This window comes from Eptatretus burgeri, chromosome 1, assembly GCF_056783735.1.
Source record: "Eptatretus burgeri isolate ZD-2024b chromosome 1, Ebu_testis_v1, whole genome shotgun sequence".
Lineage (NCBI taxonomy): Eukaryota > Metazoa > Chordata > Myxini > Myxiniformes > Myxinidae > Eptatretus > Eptatretus burgeri.
Window position 1 is genome coordinate 141062941 of NC_140961.1, and position 20205 is coordinate 141083145.

Consider the following 20205-nt stretch of genomic DNA (forward strand, 5'->3'; position numbering starts at 1 on the left):
ATTGCCTGTGCTCTTTGTCCCACTGAACATGCAAACATGCATTGCCAGATGTGATGAGGGAGATGGACACTGCAACCAGGCTATGGTATTCTGCTCTGTGGAGTTCTCAGCGGACGTTTTTTGATGACACTGGCTGCTCACGCCCCAGGATGAAATTTACAGTCAATTGATCTGCAGCCTGCTTTGCCTTGCACTTCAAATTGATTCATGGATATCATGATCATGGAGTATGCGCTTCCATCAACTGTCGTACTTTGCTGATGATGTCTTTCCCTTGGAGCTCCGTGACGACATTACGTCACATACGGTTGATCGTGAAACATCAGCAAATAAGTTGAGATGTCTTTCTCACTGAAGCTCCTGTCAAACGCAGCTCAACAATCACCCCTCTTTCAAAGTCACTGAGGTCTCCTCATGAAAGCCATAAATAAAGGCAACGCCTGTGCAGCATTTATATACATGACCATAAGCGTGCTGGGATACATAAGCATTTTTATACATAAGCATGAGTTCAACACGAGATCTTGAATTGGAATACATTGCACCACTAAACTCGGTGCAAGGTTTTCCAAATCCATAAAAACCTTGACAATGGCCCTTGGCCTGAAAAATCAAAATGGACGTCACACAAGGAGCCACTGCTGCTACCCCAAATAAACCGTGATCCACACACACACACACACACACACACACACACACACACACACACACACACACACACTCATGACTTCAAGCCAAAATATACCGTGAGTCACACCACCCAAGACAACAAAAGCAAAGATACTGTCACCCCCTCCCCCACCCCCAACGCACACACCACCCATGACTGCAAGACCAAAGATACTGTGACCCCCCTCCCCTCCACCACACATACACACACACACACACACACACACACACACACACACTCATGACTTCAAGAACAAAGATACTGTGACCCCATACTCCCACCCCCCCTCCCACTACACACACACACACACACACACACACACACACACACACACACACACACACACACACACACACACACTCATGACTTTAAGCTAAAATATACCGTGACACACACCCACGACTTCAACCACAACATACTGTGACCTTTTCAGATTTTGCATCCGCTGCTTCATCTTCTCTGTGGTGTGTTGATTTCCACAACTTTCTGAAACATTTGTGTTTCTTTTTCTTCATTGACGTGTCGTTGTCAATTTCCACGTCAATGGAAGCATCCCCCATGTCCACCACTTGCGGTCCTTGAGGAGGTAGCGGTGGTGCTCGTGTGTGGAGCAGGTCACTCTGTGAAGAGGAACAAGCTGGAGGAATGGTGTCGATTGCCACAGCTTCGTTCTACGGGATTGGTGAGGAAGATACAAAGTACACGTGGTGAGTAAATTAATGAGGAGTGAGGGGTGGGGGTGAAAATGTTGCGATTTTTACCCGCCCCGAAGGAGAGGACATAACATTTAGGTCTGTTTGTTTGTTTATTTGTTTCTCCATTTGTTTGTTTGTTTCTTTGTCCACACAGAACTTTCGTGCTTATCTCTGCAAACGCTTGTCGGATTGAGCCAAAGTTTTCAACATTGGTGAGAGTTCTCATGAAGAATGTTTTAATGATAATTATGACATCATAGGTCACGTGGTGTGGTAGCCATGTGAGAAAAACAGAAAACCTTTGGTCCTCAATATGTCTGAAACTGCACCAAGGAACAAATTGAAACTTGTCACAAAGCAAGTTCCCCTCATGGGGAATGAGGGGGATTTTTCAAGGACATCATAGGTTTCTTCATTATGACATCATAATTGCAGATGCAAAATGCCACATCCGATCATGATGAAAAATTTTGATGGTCATCTCAGGATAAAATGATGCACAAAAATTATTTGATGATGTCATCGTTCACAAGATTTGGTAGCCATATTCTTTCTTTTTTTTAAACCTTCAAAATCTCTGAAATGGCTGAACGAGTCATCACTTCCAGCATTTAGAAAGTGGCACTTCCAATTATGGCTCTCATTAATTACGGACCACACCAGTACACAAACACACAAAATAGACCACACAAAACCACACAAACACCACACCAAACGACACAAACACCACACCAAACAACACACCCATCACAGAACACACAACACACCACAGAAATTACACAAACACCACACAAACACCACACTAAACTACACAAAACCACACAAAACTACACAAACACCACACAACACACCATGCAAAACTACACAAACACCACATTAAACAAGTTCTGGTGAGGGTGTGCAATCTCTGATAACTCATGTTCTTGTTGTGTATGTAATATGTAGGCGTCACCCCAAAGATTCACGATGTCCAGGTCAGGTGGTGTGATTTGATCTGATTGTTCGTTCGACTGTGTCCAACCAAATCGGATACAACCATGAATAAATTAAATAAATGTGAAGGAAAATGATTGTAAAGTTTGTAAACGAACCCATCCAACATTCGATGGTTAACATTCACTGTTCTTCCGATGAAGTGAACTTATTACCATTCACTGTTGGGAAAGAGAATAAAATGTAAATACCTGATGTCATGGATCAGTGTTGGACCCTCTTTTATGGACTCATTGATGAATCTTTTAACATTCCCATCGTATTGTTACCTTCACTGTTACTGTAACTCTCATTATGAATAAACCAATTATTACCTCACGATTCTCCTCTTCATCTCTCCCTTTTCTCTTTCTCCTCCTCTTCACACAGCTCCACATTGTGCTTCCCGGGAAGTTAATAAAACCCATTAAAACCCAACAAGTCCTTCCTTGTGGAGAGGCAGCACCTTCAATGAAGGTCGAGTTAAAGGTCACAACAAAATGGAGCCTCTCGGACGGTCTGCGACTCGATGTGACCATGAAGCATTGTGATGTCACAATTACCGGAAGGGGGCGAGGCTTCATCTCCATGGTTACCCTCAACAACAACGACGTGTCGAGAAACGAACAAAACCCAAAATAATTATCCTTTATAATTAGTGAATTACCTTTTATAATTACCTTAGAACCCTTTAGGATCTCGAGAATTACACTTTAGAACCTTAAAAAAAACCTTCAGAATGAAGCACGGTGGGGTGCAGGGATTGTTCTTCTTCATATTTATAGACGGATGGACGGAAGGAGAAATACTATTATTAAAACATCTTCACCGTTAAACATTTCTACTCGGACCACACGGGATGGCTCGTTATCTCGACCTCATTACCCCGCGCAGGCGAAGCGAGAAACGTGGTTTACCATTTGGTTCATGTACTTCCATCTTATGAGTTGATGATCGAGGAACAACGTATTTAAATGGAATATTATATTATGAACACGAATCAGAACATGAACAATAAATTTTTAAGGTTAAGTGTCGAACCAGCCATCCGATCACGATGAAAATTTTGAGGGTCATCTCGGGAAAAAATGGTGCACAAAAATAATTTGATGACGTCATCGGTCACGTGATTTGGGAGCCATATTGTTAAAAAAAAAATCTTCAAAATCTCTCAAATGGTTGAACCAGTCATCACTGCCAGATTTATGAAATGGCAGTTCCCATGATGTCTCAATAATTATGTAACAAACCAGGACACAAACACACAAAATACACCACACAAAACGACACAAACACCACACAACACTGACGACACAACCACCACATAATACACCACACGAAACTAAACAAACACCACACGAAACTAAACAAACACCACACAAAATACACCACACTAAACTACACAAACACCACACAACACTGACGACACAACCACCACATAATACACCACACGAAACTAAACAAACACCACACGAAACTAAACAAACACCACACAAAATACACCACACTAAACTACACAAACGCCACATAAAACTACACAAACACCACATAAAACTACAAAAACACCATACAAAACACCACACTAAACTACACAAACACCACACAACACTGACGACACAACCACCACATAATACACCACACGAAACTAAACAAACACCACACGAAACTAAACAAACACCACACAAAATACACCACACTAAACTACACAAACGCCACATAAAACTACACAAACACCATACAAAACACCAAACAAAACAACACAAACACCACACAAAACTACACAAACACCACACAAAACACAACACAAACACCACACAAAACTACACAAACACCACACAACACACCACAATAAACCACACAAACACCACACAAAACAACACAAACACCACAGTAAACTACACAAACACCACACAACACACCACACTAAACTACACAAACACCACACAAACACACCACACTAAACACACCACACTAAACTACACAAACACACCACACAAAACTACACAAACACACCACACTAAACACACCACACTAAACTACACAAACACACCACATAAAACGACACAAACACCACACAAAACAACACAACACAACACACAAACACCACACTAAACTACACAAACACACATTGAACAAGTTCTGGTGAGGGTGTGCAATCTCTGATGACTCGTGTTCTTGTTGTGTATGTAATATGTAGACGTCACCCCAAAGATTCACGATGTCCAGGTCAGGTGGTGTGATTTGATCTGAGTGTTCGTTCTACTGTGTCCAACCAAATCGGATTCAACCATGAATAAATTAAATAAATGTGAAGGTAAATGTTTGTAAACTTTGTAAACGAACTCATCCGACATTCGATGGTTAACATTCACTGTTCTTCCGATGAAGTGAACTGATTACCATTCACTGTTGGTAAAGAGAATAAAATGTAAATATCTGATGTCATGGATCAGTGTTGGACCCTCTTTTATGGACTTTTACCATTCCCATCGTATTGTTACCTTCACTGTGACTGTAACTCTCATTATGAGTAAACCAATTATTACCTCACGATTCTCCTCTTCATCTCTCCCTTTTCTCTTTCTCCTCCTCTTCACACAGCTCCACATTGTGCTTCCCGGGAAGTTTATAAAACCGATTAAAACCCAACAAGTGCTTCCTTGTGGAGAGGCAGCACCTTCAATGAAGGTCAAGTTAAAGGTCACAACAAAATGGAGCCTCTCGGACGGTCTGCCGACTCGATGTGACCACGAAGCATTGTGATGTCACAATTACCGGAAGGGGGCGGGGCTTCATCTCCATGGTTACCCTCAACAACAACGACGTGTCGAGAAACGAACAAAACCCAAAAGAATTATCCTTTATAATTAGTGAATTACCTTTTACAATTACCTTGTAACCCTTTAGGATCTCGAGAATTACACTTTAGAACCTTAAAAAAAACCTTCAGAATGAAGCAAGGTGGGGTGGAGGGATTGTTCTTCTTCATATTTAGAGACGGATGGACGGAAGGAGAAATACTATTATTCAAACATCTTCACCTTTAAACATTTTCTACTCGGACCACACGGGAAGGCTCGTTATCTCGACCTCATTACCCCGCGCAGGCGAAGCGAGAAACGTGGATTATCATTTGGTTTAAGTACTTCCGTCTTGTGAGTTGATGATCGAGGAACAACGTATTTAAATGGAATATTATAATATGAACACGAATCGGAACATGAACAAGAAATTTTTAAGGTTAAGTGTCGAACCAGCCATCCGATCATGATGAAAATTTTGAGGGTCATCTCGGGAAAAAATGGTGCACAAAAATAATTTGATGATGTCATCGGTCACGTGATTTGGGAGCCATATTGTTTAAAAAACAAAAACAAAATAAAAACCTTCAAAATCTCTCAAATGGCTGAACCAGTCATCACTGCCAGAATTTATGAAATGGCAGTTCCCATGATGTCTCAATAATTATGGAACAAACCAGGACACAAACACACAAAATACACCACACAAAACGACACAAACACCACACAACACTGACGACACAACCACCACATAACACACCACACGAAACAAAACAAACACCACACAAAATAAACCACACTAAACTACACAAACGCCACATAAAACTACACAAACACACACAAAATACACCACACAACACACCAAACAAACTACACAAACACCACACTAAACTACACAAGCACCACACAAAACCACACAAAACTGAACAAACACCACACAACATTCTACACTAAACTACACAAACACCACACAACACACCACACAAAACTACAGAAACACCACGAAACACAACACACTAAGCTGCACAAACACCACACAACACACCACACTAAACTACACAAGCACCAAACTAAACGACACAAGCACCACACAACACACCACACGAAACTACACAAACATCACACAACACACCACACTAAATAACAAACACCACACAACGCACCACACTAAAATACACAAAACCACACAACACATCATACTAAACTACACAAACACCATACAACACACCACACTAAACTACACAAACACCATACAACACACCACACAAAACTACACAAACACCACACAACATACCAGACAAAACTACACAAACACCAGACGAAACGACACAAACAACACAAAACACAAAACTACACAACCTCGACACACCACACCACACTAAACTACATAAACACCACACAACACACAACAAAACTACACAAACACCACACAACACACTCACACTAAACTACACAAACACCACACAAAACGACACAAACACACACAAAATACACCACACTAAACTAAACAACACCACATAAAACTACACAAACACACAAAATACATCAGACAAAACACCACACAAAACTACACCAACACCACACAATACACCAAACTCAACTACACAAACACCACACAACACACCACACAAATCTACACCAACACCACACTAAACTACACAAACACCACACAACACACCACACAAAACTACACAAACACCACATAACACACTCACACTTAACTACACAAACACCACACAACACAGCACACTAAACTACACAAACACCACACTAAACGACATAATACACCACACAAAGGTACACAAACACCACATAACATACCACACCAAACTACACAACACACCACACAAAGGTACACAAACACCACACAACGCACCACACAAAACTACACAAACAACACCCAACACACGACACCAAACAAAACTACACAAACACCACAGGATAACGACACAAAACTACACAACACACCACACAAAACTACACAAACACCACACCACACAAACTACACAAACACCACACAACCCACCAGACAATACTACACAAACACCACACAAAACGACACAAACACCACACAAAACTATACAAACACCACACAACACACCACACAAAACTACACAAACACCACACAAAACGACACAAACACCACACAACACACCACACAAAACAACACAAACACCACACAAAACGACACAAACACCACACAACACACCACACAAAACTACACAAACACACCACACTAAACACACCACACGAAACTACACAAACACCACACAAACACCACAAACACACATTGACCAAGATCTGGTGAGGGTGTGCAATCTCTGATAACTCATGTTCTTGTTGTGTATGTAATATGTAGACGTCACCCCAAAGATTCACGATGTCCAGGTCAGGTGGTGTGATTTGATCTGAGTGTTCGTTCTACTGTGTCCAACCAAATCGGATACAACCATGAATAAATTAAATAAATGTGAAGGTAAAGATTGTAAAGTTTGTAAACGAACCCATCCGACATTCGATGGTTAACATTCACTGTTCTTCCGATGAAGTGAACTGATTATCATTCACTGTTGGTAAAGAGAATAAAATGTAAACATCTGATGTCATGGATCAGTGTTGGACCCTCTTTTATGGACTCATTGATGAATCTTTTAACATTCCCATCGTATTGTAACCTTCACTGTTACTGCAACTCTCATTATGAATGAACCAATTATTACCTCACGATTCTCCTCTTCATCTCTCCCTTTTCTCTTTCTCCTCCTCTTCACACAGCTCCACATTGTGCTTCCCGGGAAGTTTATAAAAAGGATGAAAAAACCCAACAAGTCCTTCCTTGTGGAGAGGTGGTACCTTCAATGAAGGTCGAGTTAAAGGTCACAACAAAATGGAGCCTCTCGGATGGTCTACCGACTCGATGTGACCACGAAGCATTGTGATGTCACAATTACCGAAAGGGGGCAGGGCTTCATCTCCCTGGTTACCCTCAACAACAACGACGTGTCGAGAAACGAACAAAGCCCAAAAGAATTATCCTTTATAATTAGTGAATTACCTTTTATAATTTCCTTATAACCCTTTAGGATCTCGAGAATTACACTTTAGAACCTTAAAAAAAAAAAAATTGAGAGTGAAACAAGGTGGGCTGGAGGGATTCTTCTTCTTCATATTAACAAAGAAATGGACGGATGGAGAAACACAAATATTAAAACATCTTCACCGTTAAACATTTTCTACTCGGACCACATGGGATGGCTCGTTATCTCGACCTCATTACCCCGCGCAGGCGAAGCGAGAAACGTGGTTAAACATTTGGTTCATGTACTTCCGTCTTATGAGTTGATGATCGAGGAACAACGTATTTAAATGGAATATTATATTATGAACACGAATCGGAACATGAACAAGAAATTTTTCAGGTTAAGTGTCGAACCCGCCATCCGATCATGATGAAAATTTTGAGGGTCATCTCGGGAAAAAATGGTGCACAAAAATAATTTGATGATGTCATCGGTCACGTGATTTGGGAGCCATATTGTTAAAAAAAAAAATCTTCAAAATCTCTCAAATGGCTGAACCAGTCATCACTGCCAGAATTTATGAAATGGCAGTTCCCATGATGTCTCAATAATTATGTAACAAACCAGGACACAAACACACAAAATACACCACACAAAACCACACAAACACCACACATCACTGACGACACAACCACCACATAATACACCACACGAAACTAAACAAACACCACACAAAACAAAACAAACACCACACAAAATACACCACAAACGCCACATAAAACTACACAAACACACTAAATACACCACACTAAACTACACAAACACACACAAAATACACCACACAACACACCAAAATAAACTACACAAATACCACACTAAACTACGCAAACACCACACAACACACCACACGAAACCACACAAAACTGAATAAAGACCACACAACAGACTACACTAAACTACACAAACACCACACAAAACTACAGAAACACCACACAAAACTACACACACACACACACGACACAAACACCACACTAAATTACACAAACACCACACAACACACCACACTAAATTCCACAAACACCAAACTAAACTACACAAACACCACACAACGCACCACACTAAACTACACAAACACCACACAACACACCACACTAAAATACACAAAACCACACAACACATCATACTAAACAACACAAACACCACGCAACACACCACACTAAACTACACAAACACCATACAACACTCCGCACTGAACCACACAAACACCACACTAAACGACACAAACAACACACAACACAAAACTACACAAACACGACACAACACACCACACTAAACTACAAAAACAACACACCACACAAAACGACACAAACACCAAACAACACACAACAAAACTACACAAACACCACACAACACACTCACACTAAACTACACAAACACTCACACTAAACTACACAAACACACACAAAATACACCACACTAAACTACACCAACACCAAATAAAACTACACAAACTCACACAAAATACACCACACAAAACACCACACAAAACTACACCAACACCACACAATACACCAAACTCAACTACACAAACACCACACAACACACCACACAAAACTACACCAACACCACACAACACACTAAACTACATAACACACCACACAAAGGTACACAAACACCACATAACACACCACACGAAACTACACAACACACCACACAAAGGTACAGAAACACCACACAACACACCACACAAAACTACACAAACACCACACAACACACCACACCAAACAAAACTACACAACACACCACACAAAACTACACAAACACCACACCACTCACCAGACAAAACAACACAAACACCACAGAAAACGACACAAACACCACACAACACACCACACAAAACTACACAAACACCACACAACACACCACACAAAACTACAGAAACACCACACAACACTGACGACACAACCACCACATAATACACCACACCAAACTAAACAAACACCACACGAAACAAAACAAACACCACACAAAATACAGCACACTAAACTACACAAACACCACATAAAACTACACAAACACACAAAATACACCACACTAAACTACACAAACACACACAAAATACACCACACAACACACCAAACTAAACTACACAAACACCACACTAAACTACACAAACACCACACAACACACCACACGAAACCACACAAAACTGAACAAACACCACACAACATACTACACTGAACTACACAAACACCACACAACACACCACACAACACACCACACAAAACTACAGAAACACCACACAAAACTACACACACACACGACACAAACACCACACTAAATTACACAAACACCACACAACACACCACACTAAACTCCACAAACACCAAACTAAACTACACAAACACCACACAACACACCACACAAAACTACACAAACATCACACTAAACTACACAAACACCACACAACGCACCACACTAAACTACACAAACACCACACAACACACTAAAATACACAAAACCACACAACACATCATACTAAACAACACAAACACCACGTAACACACCACACTAAACTACACAAACAACATACAACACTCCGCACTAAACCACACAAACACCACACTAAACGACACAAACAACACACAACACAAAACTACACAAACACGACACAACACACCACACTAAACTACAAAAACAACACACCACACAAATTGACACAAACACCACACAACACGCAACAAAACTACACAAACACCACACAACACACTCACACTAAACTACACAAACACCACACAAAACTACACAAACACACACAAAATACACCACACTAAACTACACCAACATCACATAAAACTACACAAACACACACAAAATACACCACACAAAACACCACACAAAACTACACCAACACCACACAGTACCCCAAACTCAACGACACAAACACCACACAACACACCACACAAAACTACACCAATACCACACAACACACTAAACTACATAACGCACCACAAAAAGGTACACACACCACAAAACATACCACACTAAACTACACAACACACCACACAAAGGTACAGAAACACCACACAACACAAAACTACACAAACACCACACCAAACAAAACTACACAACACACCACACAAAACTACACAAACACCACACCACCCACCAGACAAAACTACACAAACACCACACAAACACACCACACAAAACAACACAAACACACCACAATAAACCACACAAACACCACACAAAACTACACAAACACCACACTAAACTAGACAAACACCACACAACACACCACACTAAACTACACAAACACCACACAACACACCACACAAAACTACACAAACACCACACTAAACACACCACACTAAACTAACGGTGAACCAGTTGAAACGGGGCAAAGCTCCAGGCATCTGTGGCATCCATGCTGAACTTCTCAAGGCTGGTGGAAATGCTGCACTCGTGTCGTTGCATGCAGTTTTGTGCTCTGCCTGTAACACAGGCATCATCCCAACTGACTGGAAGAGGGGCCTTGTTGTCCCTATATGGAAAGGGAAGGGTGATCGCCAAGACTGCAACAACTACTGAGGGGTGACCCTGCTCTCAGTGCCGGGAAAGGTCTTTGCTCGGATAATTCTTGATAGGGTTCGCCACCATCTGCTTGAGCACCAGCGTCCAGAGCAGTCAGGCTTTACACCAAAGAGGTCAACGATTGACCGTATCCTTGCACTTCGTGTCCTCATTGAACGCAGACGAGAGTTTCGGCAGGGGCTGCTTGCAGCCTATGTTGATCTCTGTAAAGCGTTCGATTCAGTGTCTCGGGATGTCCTCTGGAGGATTCTTGGTCTTCGTGGGGTGCCACCAAAACTGATCGATCTGATGTCTGAACTCTACTCTGGTACTGAGAGTGCTGTGAAGTGTGGTGGTACCATCTCTGACTTATTTCCAGTTGTTACTGGAGTTCGTCAGGGATGTGTACTTGCCCCCACACTTTTCAGCACTTGTATGGACTGGATTTTAGGGAGGATGTCGGAGAGATCAAGTTGCGGTGCATCGTTTGGCAATGTCAATATCTCGGACCTTGATTTTGCAGATGATGCAGTCATCTTTGCGGAGACTTTAGACATCCTCTTGGGGGCCCTCGAGGTGCTGAATGAGGAGTCGGAGCCGTTGGGATTACGGGTTTCTTGGGTCAAAACTAAGATCCAGGCTTTCGGTGACATCTTGGATGCTGCTGTCCTGTCTGTGTCTGTTTGTGGTGAGGATGTTGAGGTTGTGGAGAAATTCACTTACCTTGGCAGTGATATTCATGTCTCTGCTGGCTGCGAGTCAGAGGTCAATAGACGTCTGGGTCGGGCCTGGGGAGTCATGGATTCACTGGATCATGGGGTGTGGCGCTGCCGGTACCTGTGCGGGAGGACGAAAGTCCGAGTCTTCAGGTCCTTGGTACTTCCAGTCTTGCTCTATGGGTGCGAGACTTGGACTCTGACCAAGGATCTGAGACGGAGACTTAATTCCTTTGGTACCAGAGCTCTTCGGAGAATCCTTGGCTATCGCTGGTCGGATTTTGTGTCCAACGAGCGGTTGCTGAGAGAGACTCGGATGAGATTTGTTACCTGCATAGTCCGTGAGCGTCAGTTGCGGCTGTATGGACATGTGGCTCGTTTTCCTGATGCTGATCCTGCTCACCAGATTCTCTCAGCGAGGGAGTCTCATGAGTGGAGGAGGCCAGTGGGCCGACCACGTGCCTCATGGTTGCAGCAGGTTGACCATCATCTCAAGGAGATGGGGATGGGCCTGGCATCTGCCTGGGGGATGGCCAGACGGAGGCCCCTGGAGTACCGGCGGAAAGTGGACGCAGCGACGCGCTGTTCTGGCACATGCTCCCATACCTGACCTGACCTGACTAAACTACACAAACACACCACACAAACACCACACTAAACTGCACAAACACCACACTAAACTACACAAACACACAACATAAAACGACACAAACACCACACAAAACAACACAACACAACACACAAACACCACACTAAACTACACGAACACACATTGAACAAGTTCTGGTGTGGGTGTGCAATCTCTGATTACTCGTGTTCTTGTTGTGGATGTATTATGTAGACGTCACCCCAAAGATTCACGATGTCCAGGTCAGGTGGTGTGATTTGATCTGAGTGTTCGTTCGACTGTGTCCAACCAAATCGGATACAACCATGAATAAATTAAATAAATGTGAAGGTAAATGTTTGTAAAGTTTGTAAACGAACTCATCCGACATTCGGTGGTTATCATTCATTGTTCTTCCGATGAAGTGAACTTATTACCATTCACTGTTGGTAAAGAGAATAAAATGTAAATACTTGATGTCATGGATCAGTGTTGGACCCTCTTTTATGGACTCATTGATGAATCTTTTAACATTCCCATCGTATTGTTACCTTCACTGTTACTGTAACTCTCATTATGAATAAACCAATTATTACCTCACGATTCTCCTCTTCATCTCTCCCTTTTCTCTTTCTCATCCTCTTCACACAGCTCCACATTGTGCTTCCCAGGAAGTTTATAAAACCGATTAAAACCTAACAAGTGCTTCCTTGTGGAGAGGCAGCACCTTCAATGAAGGTCAAGTTAAAGGTCACAACAAAATGGAGCCTCTCGGACGGTCTGCCGACTCGATGTGACCACGAAGCATTGTGATGTCACAATTACCGGAAGGGGGCGGGGCTTCATCTCCATGGTTACCCTCAACAACGACGTGTTGAGAAACGAACAAAACCCAAAAGAATTATCCTTTATAATTAGTGAATTACCTTTTACAATTACCTTGTAACCCTTTAGGATCTCGAGAATTACACTTTAGAACCTTAAAAAAAACCTTCAGAATGAAGCAAGGTGGGGTGGTGGGATTGTTCTTCTTCATATTTATAGACGGATGGACGGAAGGAGAAATACAAACATTCAAACATCTTCACCGTTAAACATTTTCTACTCGGACCACACGGGATGGCTCGTTATCTCGACCTCATTACCCCGCGCAGGCGAAGCGAGAAACGTGGATTATCATTTGGTTCATGTACTTCCATCTTATGAGTTGATGATCGAGGAACAACGTATTTAAATGGAATATTATATTATGAACACTAATCAGAACATGAACAAGAAATTTTTAAGGTAAAGTGTCGAACCGGCCATCCGATCATGATGAAAATTTTGAGGGTCATCTCGGGAAAAATGGTGCACAAAAATAATTTGATGATGTCATCAGTCACGTGATTTGGGAGCCATATTGTTTAAAAAAAACAAACAAAAAAAAACCTTCAAAATCTCTCAAATGGCTGAACCAGTCATCACTGCCAGAATTTATGAAATGGCAGTTCCCATTATGTCTCAATAATTATATAACAAATCAGGACACAAACACACAAAATACAGCACACAAAACTACACAAACACCACACAACAATGACGACACAACCACCACATAACACACCATACGAAACAAAACAAACACCACACAAAATAAACCACACTAAACTACACAAACGCCACATAAAACTACACAAACACACACAAAATACACCACACAACACACCAAACAAACTACACAAACACCACACTAAACTACACAAACACCACACTAAACTACACAAACACCACACGAAACCACACAAAAATGAACAAACACCACACAACACACTACACTACACTACACAAACACCACACAACACACCACACAAAACTACAGAAACACCACACAAAACTACACACACACGACACAAACACCACACAAAATTACGCAAACACCAGAAAACACGCCACACTAAACTACACAAACACCAAGACACACAACACACTAAACTACACAAACACCACGAAACACAACACACTAAACGACACAAACACCACACAAACACCAAACTAAACTACACAAACACCACACAAAGGTACACAAACACCACACAACACACCACACAAAACTACACAAACACCACACAACACACCACACCAAACAAAACTACACAAACACCACAGGATCACTACACAAAACTACACAACACACCACACAAAACTACACAACACACCACACAAAACTACACAAACACCACACCACACAAACCACACAAACACCACACAACCCACCAGACAATACTACACAAACACCACACAAAACAACACAAACACCACACCACACAAAACTACACAAACACCACACAAAGCAACGCAAACACCACACAAAACACAACACAAGCACCACACAAAACTACACAAACACCACACTAAACCACACAAACACCACACAAAACTACACAAACACCACACTAAACTAGACAAACACCACACAACACACCACACTAAACCACACAAACACCAAACAAAACACCACACAAAACTACACAAACACCACACTAAACTAGACAAACACCACACAATACACCACACTAAACTACACAAACACAACATAACACACCACACTAAACTACACAAACACACCACACAAAACGACACAAACACCACACAACACACCACACAAAACTACAAAAAAACAACACAACACACCACACAAAACTACACAACCACCACAAAACACAAAACCACACAACACACCACAAAACACAAAACTACACAAACACCACACAAAACTACACAAACACCACACAACACACCACACAAAACTACAGAAAACAACACAACACACCACACAAAACTACACAAAACTACACAAACACCAGAAAAACTACACAAACACAACACAAACTACACAAACATCACACAACACACCACACAAAACTACACAAACACCACACAAAACTATACAAACACCAAACAACACACCACACTAAACTACACAAACACCACACAACACACTCGCAGGAAACTACACAAACACCACACCACACACCACACTAAACTACACAAACACCACACAAAACTACACAAAACAACACAACACACCAGAAAAACTACACAAACACAACACAAAACGACACAAACACCACACAACACACCACACAAAACAACACAAACACCACACAAAACAACACAAACACCACACAAAACACCAAACAAAACCACACAAACACCACACAAAACACAACACAAGCACCACACAAAACTACACAAACACCACACAACACACCACACTAAACTACACAAACACCACACAACACACCACACTAAACTACACAAACACATCACACAAAACTACACAAACATCACACAAAACAACACAACACACAAACACCACACTAAACTACACAAACACACATTGAACAAGTCCTGGTGAGGGTGTGCAATCTCTGAATACTCATTTTCTTGTTGTGTATGTAATATGTTGACGTCACCCCAAAGATTCACGTCACAATGTCCAGGTCAGGTGGTGTGATTTGATCTGAGTGTTCGTTCTACTGTGTCCAACCAAATCGGATACAACCATGAATAAATTAAATATATGTGAAGGTAATGATTGTAAAGTTTGTAAACGAACCCATCCGACATTCGATGGTTAACATTCACTGTTCTTCCGATGAAGTGAACTTATTACCATTCACTGTTGGTAAAGAGAATAAAATGTAAACATCTGATGTCATGGATCAGTGTTGGACCCTCTTTTATGGACTCATTGATGAATCTTTTAACATTCCCATCGTATTGTTACCTTCACTGTTACTGCAACTCTCATTATGAATAAACCAATGATTACCTCACGATTCTCTTCTTCATCTCTCCCTTTTCTCTTTCTCCTCCTCTTCACACAGCTCCACATTGTGCTTCCCGGGAAGTTTATAAAAAGGATGAAAAAAACCCAACAAGGCCTTCCTTGTGGAGAGGTGGTACCTTCAATGAAGATCGAGTTTGAGGTCACAACAAAATGGAGCCTCTCGGACGGTCCGCCAACTCGATGTGACCACCAAGCATTGTGATGTCACAATTACCGGAAGGGAGCGGGGCTTCATCTCCATGGTTACCCTCAACAACAACGACGGGTCGAGACTCGAACAAAACCCAAAATAATTATCCTTTATAATTCGTGAATTACCTTTTATAATTACCTTATAACCCTTTAGGATCTCGAGAATTGCAATTTAGAACCTTAAAAAAAAAAAAAACGTTCAGAATGAAACAAGGTGCGGTGGAGGGATTCTTCTTCTTCATATTTAACGACGGATGGACGGAAGGAGAAACACAAATATTAAAACATCTTCACCGTTAAACATTTTCTACTCGGACCACACGGGATGGCTCGTTATCTCGACCTCATTACCCCGCGCAGGCGAAGCGAAAAACGTGGTTTACCATTTGGTTCATGTACTTCCGTCTTATGAGTTGATGATCGAGGAACAACGTATTTAAATGGAATATTATATTATGAACACGAATGGGAACATGAACAATAAATTATTAATGTTAAGTGTCGAACCCGATATCCGATCATGATGAAAATTTTGAGGGTCATCTCGGGATAAAATGGAGCACAAAAATTATTTGATGATGTCATCGGTCACGTGATTTGGCAGCCATATTGTTGAAAAAAAACAAAAAAAAAACATTCAAAATCTCTGAAATGGCTGAACCAGTCATCACTGCCAGAATTTATGAAATGGCTGAACCAGTCATCACTGCCAGAATTTATGAAATGGCAGTTCCAATGATGTCTCTCATTCATGACGTAAAAAAAACGAGGAAACAAACACACAAAATACAACACACAAAACCACACAACACTGACTGCACAACCACCACATAACACACCACACTAAACTACACAGACACCACATAAAACTACACAAACACACAAAATACACCACACTAAACCACACAAACACGACATAATACTACACAAACACAAAATACACCACAATAAACTACACAAAAACGCACAAAAAAAACACACAAAACTACACAAACACCACACAAAACTAGACAAACACCACATAACACACCACACTAAACCACACAAACACCACACACAACTACACAATCATCACATAACACACCACACAAAACCACACAAACACCACACCACTCAAAAGCACACAAACACCACACAAAAGTACACAAACACTACACAACACACCACACTAAACTACACAAGCACCACACAAAACAACACAAACACCACACTAAACTACACAAACACAAGACAACACACCACACTAAACCACACAAAACTACACAAACACCACACAAAACCACACAAGACTACACAAACACCACAAAACACACCACACAAACCACACAAAAACCACACAACACCAGACAAAACTACACAAAACTACAGAAACACGACACAAACCCCACACGACACACCACATAAAACTACCCAGGTCGAAAAACCAGTTAAAACCAGTACACATTTTCAACTGGTCTCTATTGGTTCTAATTGGTCTTTAACTGGTCTCTATTGGTTTCAACTGGTACCAGTTAAATTCAGTCAGAATTCCAATTTCCCAGTTGAAAAAACCAGTAGCTCATATTTGTACCAGTTAAAGTCTTACTGGTTCCAGTTGATACCAGTTGCAATGTACTGGTCCCAGTTGATACCAGTTGCAATGTACTGGTCTCCCAGTTGATACCAGTTACAATGTACTGGTCCCAGTTGATACCAGTTAGTTAAATACAATTGTATTTCAACTGGTAATATATCACTCTATTCCAATTTCCATATTAAAACCAGAAAGAAACCAACTGGCTTTACTGGTACCAGTTGGCGACTGGTTTTCAACTGGTACCAGTTGACCAGTAACCTACTGGTCTTTACTGGTTTTTTGACCTGGGTACACAAACCCCACACTGCACACCACTCAAAACACCACACAAAACTACACAAACACCACACTAAACGACACAACCACCACACAAAACAACACAAACACCACATTAAACTACACAAACACAACACAACACAACACTAAACCACACAACACACAACACTGACTGCACAACCACCACATAACACACCACACTAAACTACACAAACACCACATAAAACTACACAAACACAAAATACACCACAATAAGCTACACAAACACACACAAAATACACCACACAAAACTACACACCACACCACACTAAACTACACAAACACCACACAAAACTACACAAACACCACATAAAACACCACACTAAACCACAAACTACACTAAACGACACAAAACCTCACAAACACCACATAAAATTACACAAACACCACATAACACACCACACCAAACTACACAAACACCACACAAAACTACACAATCATCACATAACACACCACACAAACACCACACCACTCAAAACCACACAAAAGTACACAAACACCACACCACACTAAACTACACAAACACCACACAAAACAACAAAAACACTACACTAAACAACACAAACACAACAAAACACACCACACTAAACCACACAAACACCAAACAAAACCACACAAGACTACGCAAACACCACACAACACAACACACTAAACTACACAAACACCACACAAAACAACACAAATACCACACTAAACTACACAAACACAACACAACACACCACACTAAACCACACAAACACCACAAAACACACTACACAAAACCACACAAAACCACATAAAACTAAACAAACACTACACAAACACCACACTACACACCACACGAAACTACACAAACACCACACTACACAACACACAAAACAACACCAACACTACACAACACACCACACTAAACTACACAAACACCACACAAACACCAGATAACAGACCACACTAAACTACACAAACACCACACTAAACTACACAAAATTACACAAACACCACATAACACACCACACTAAACTACACAAACACCACATAAAACACCACACTGAACTACACAAACACCACACAAAATTACACAAACACCACACTAAACTACACAAACACCACATAAAACACCACACTAAACTACACAAACACCACAGAAAACAACACAAACACCACACTAAACTACACAAACACAACACAACACACCACACTAAACCACACAAACACCACACAAAACTACACAAAAAACACAAAACACACCAC

The 20205-nt window shown here is 41.2% G+C and overlaps 1 protein-coding gene across 4 annotated transcripts in view; it reads right to left on the bottom strand.

The window, feature by feature from the left end:
- Positions 1-20205, bottom strand: part of LOC147035634 (uncharacterized) — a 91633-nt gene that overhangs the window by 15140 nt on the left and 56288 nt on the right. For 3 of the 4 annotated variants that reach the window (XM_085845598.1, XM_085845606.1, XM_085845590.1), the window contains one exon: positions 1096-1341. Coding sequence is in view for 1 of the 4 variants with exons in the window: in XM_085845634.1 (XP_085701760.1) it covers positions 1096-1341; positions 2673-2927 (501 nt within the window). In the remaining 3 variants the exon portion in view is untranslated. Of the gene's footprint in view, positions 1-1095; positions 1342-2672; positions 2994-20205 lie in introns of those variants that run through there. The other variant, XM_085845634.1, reaches the window with a different exon arrangement.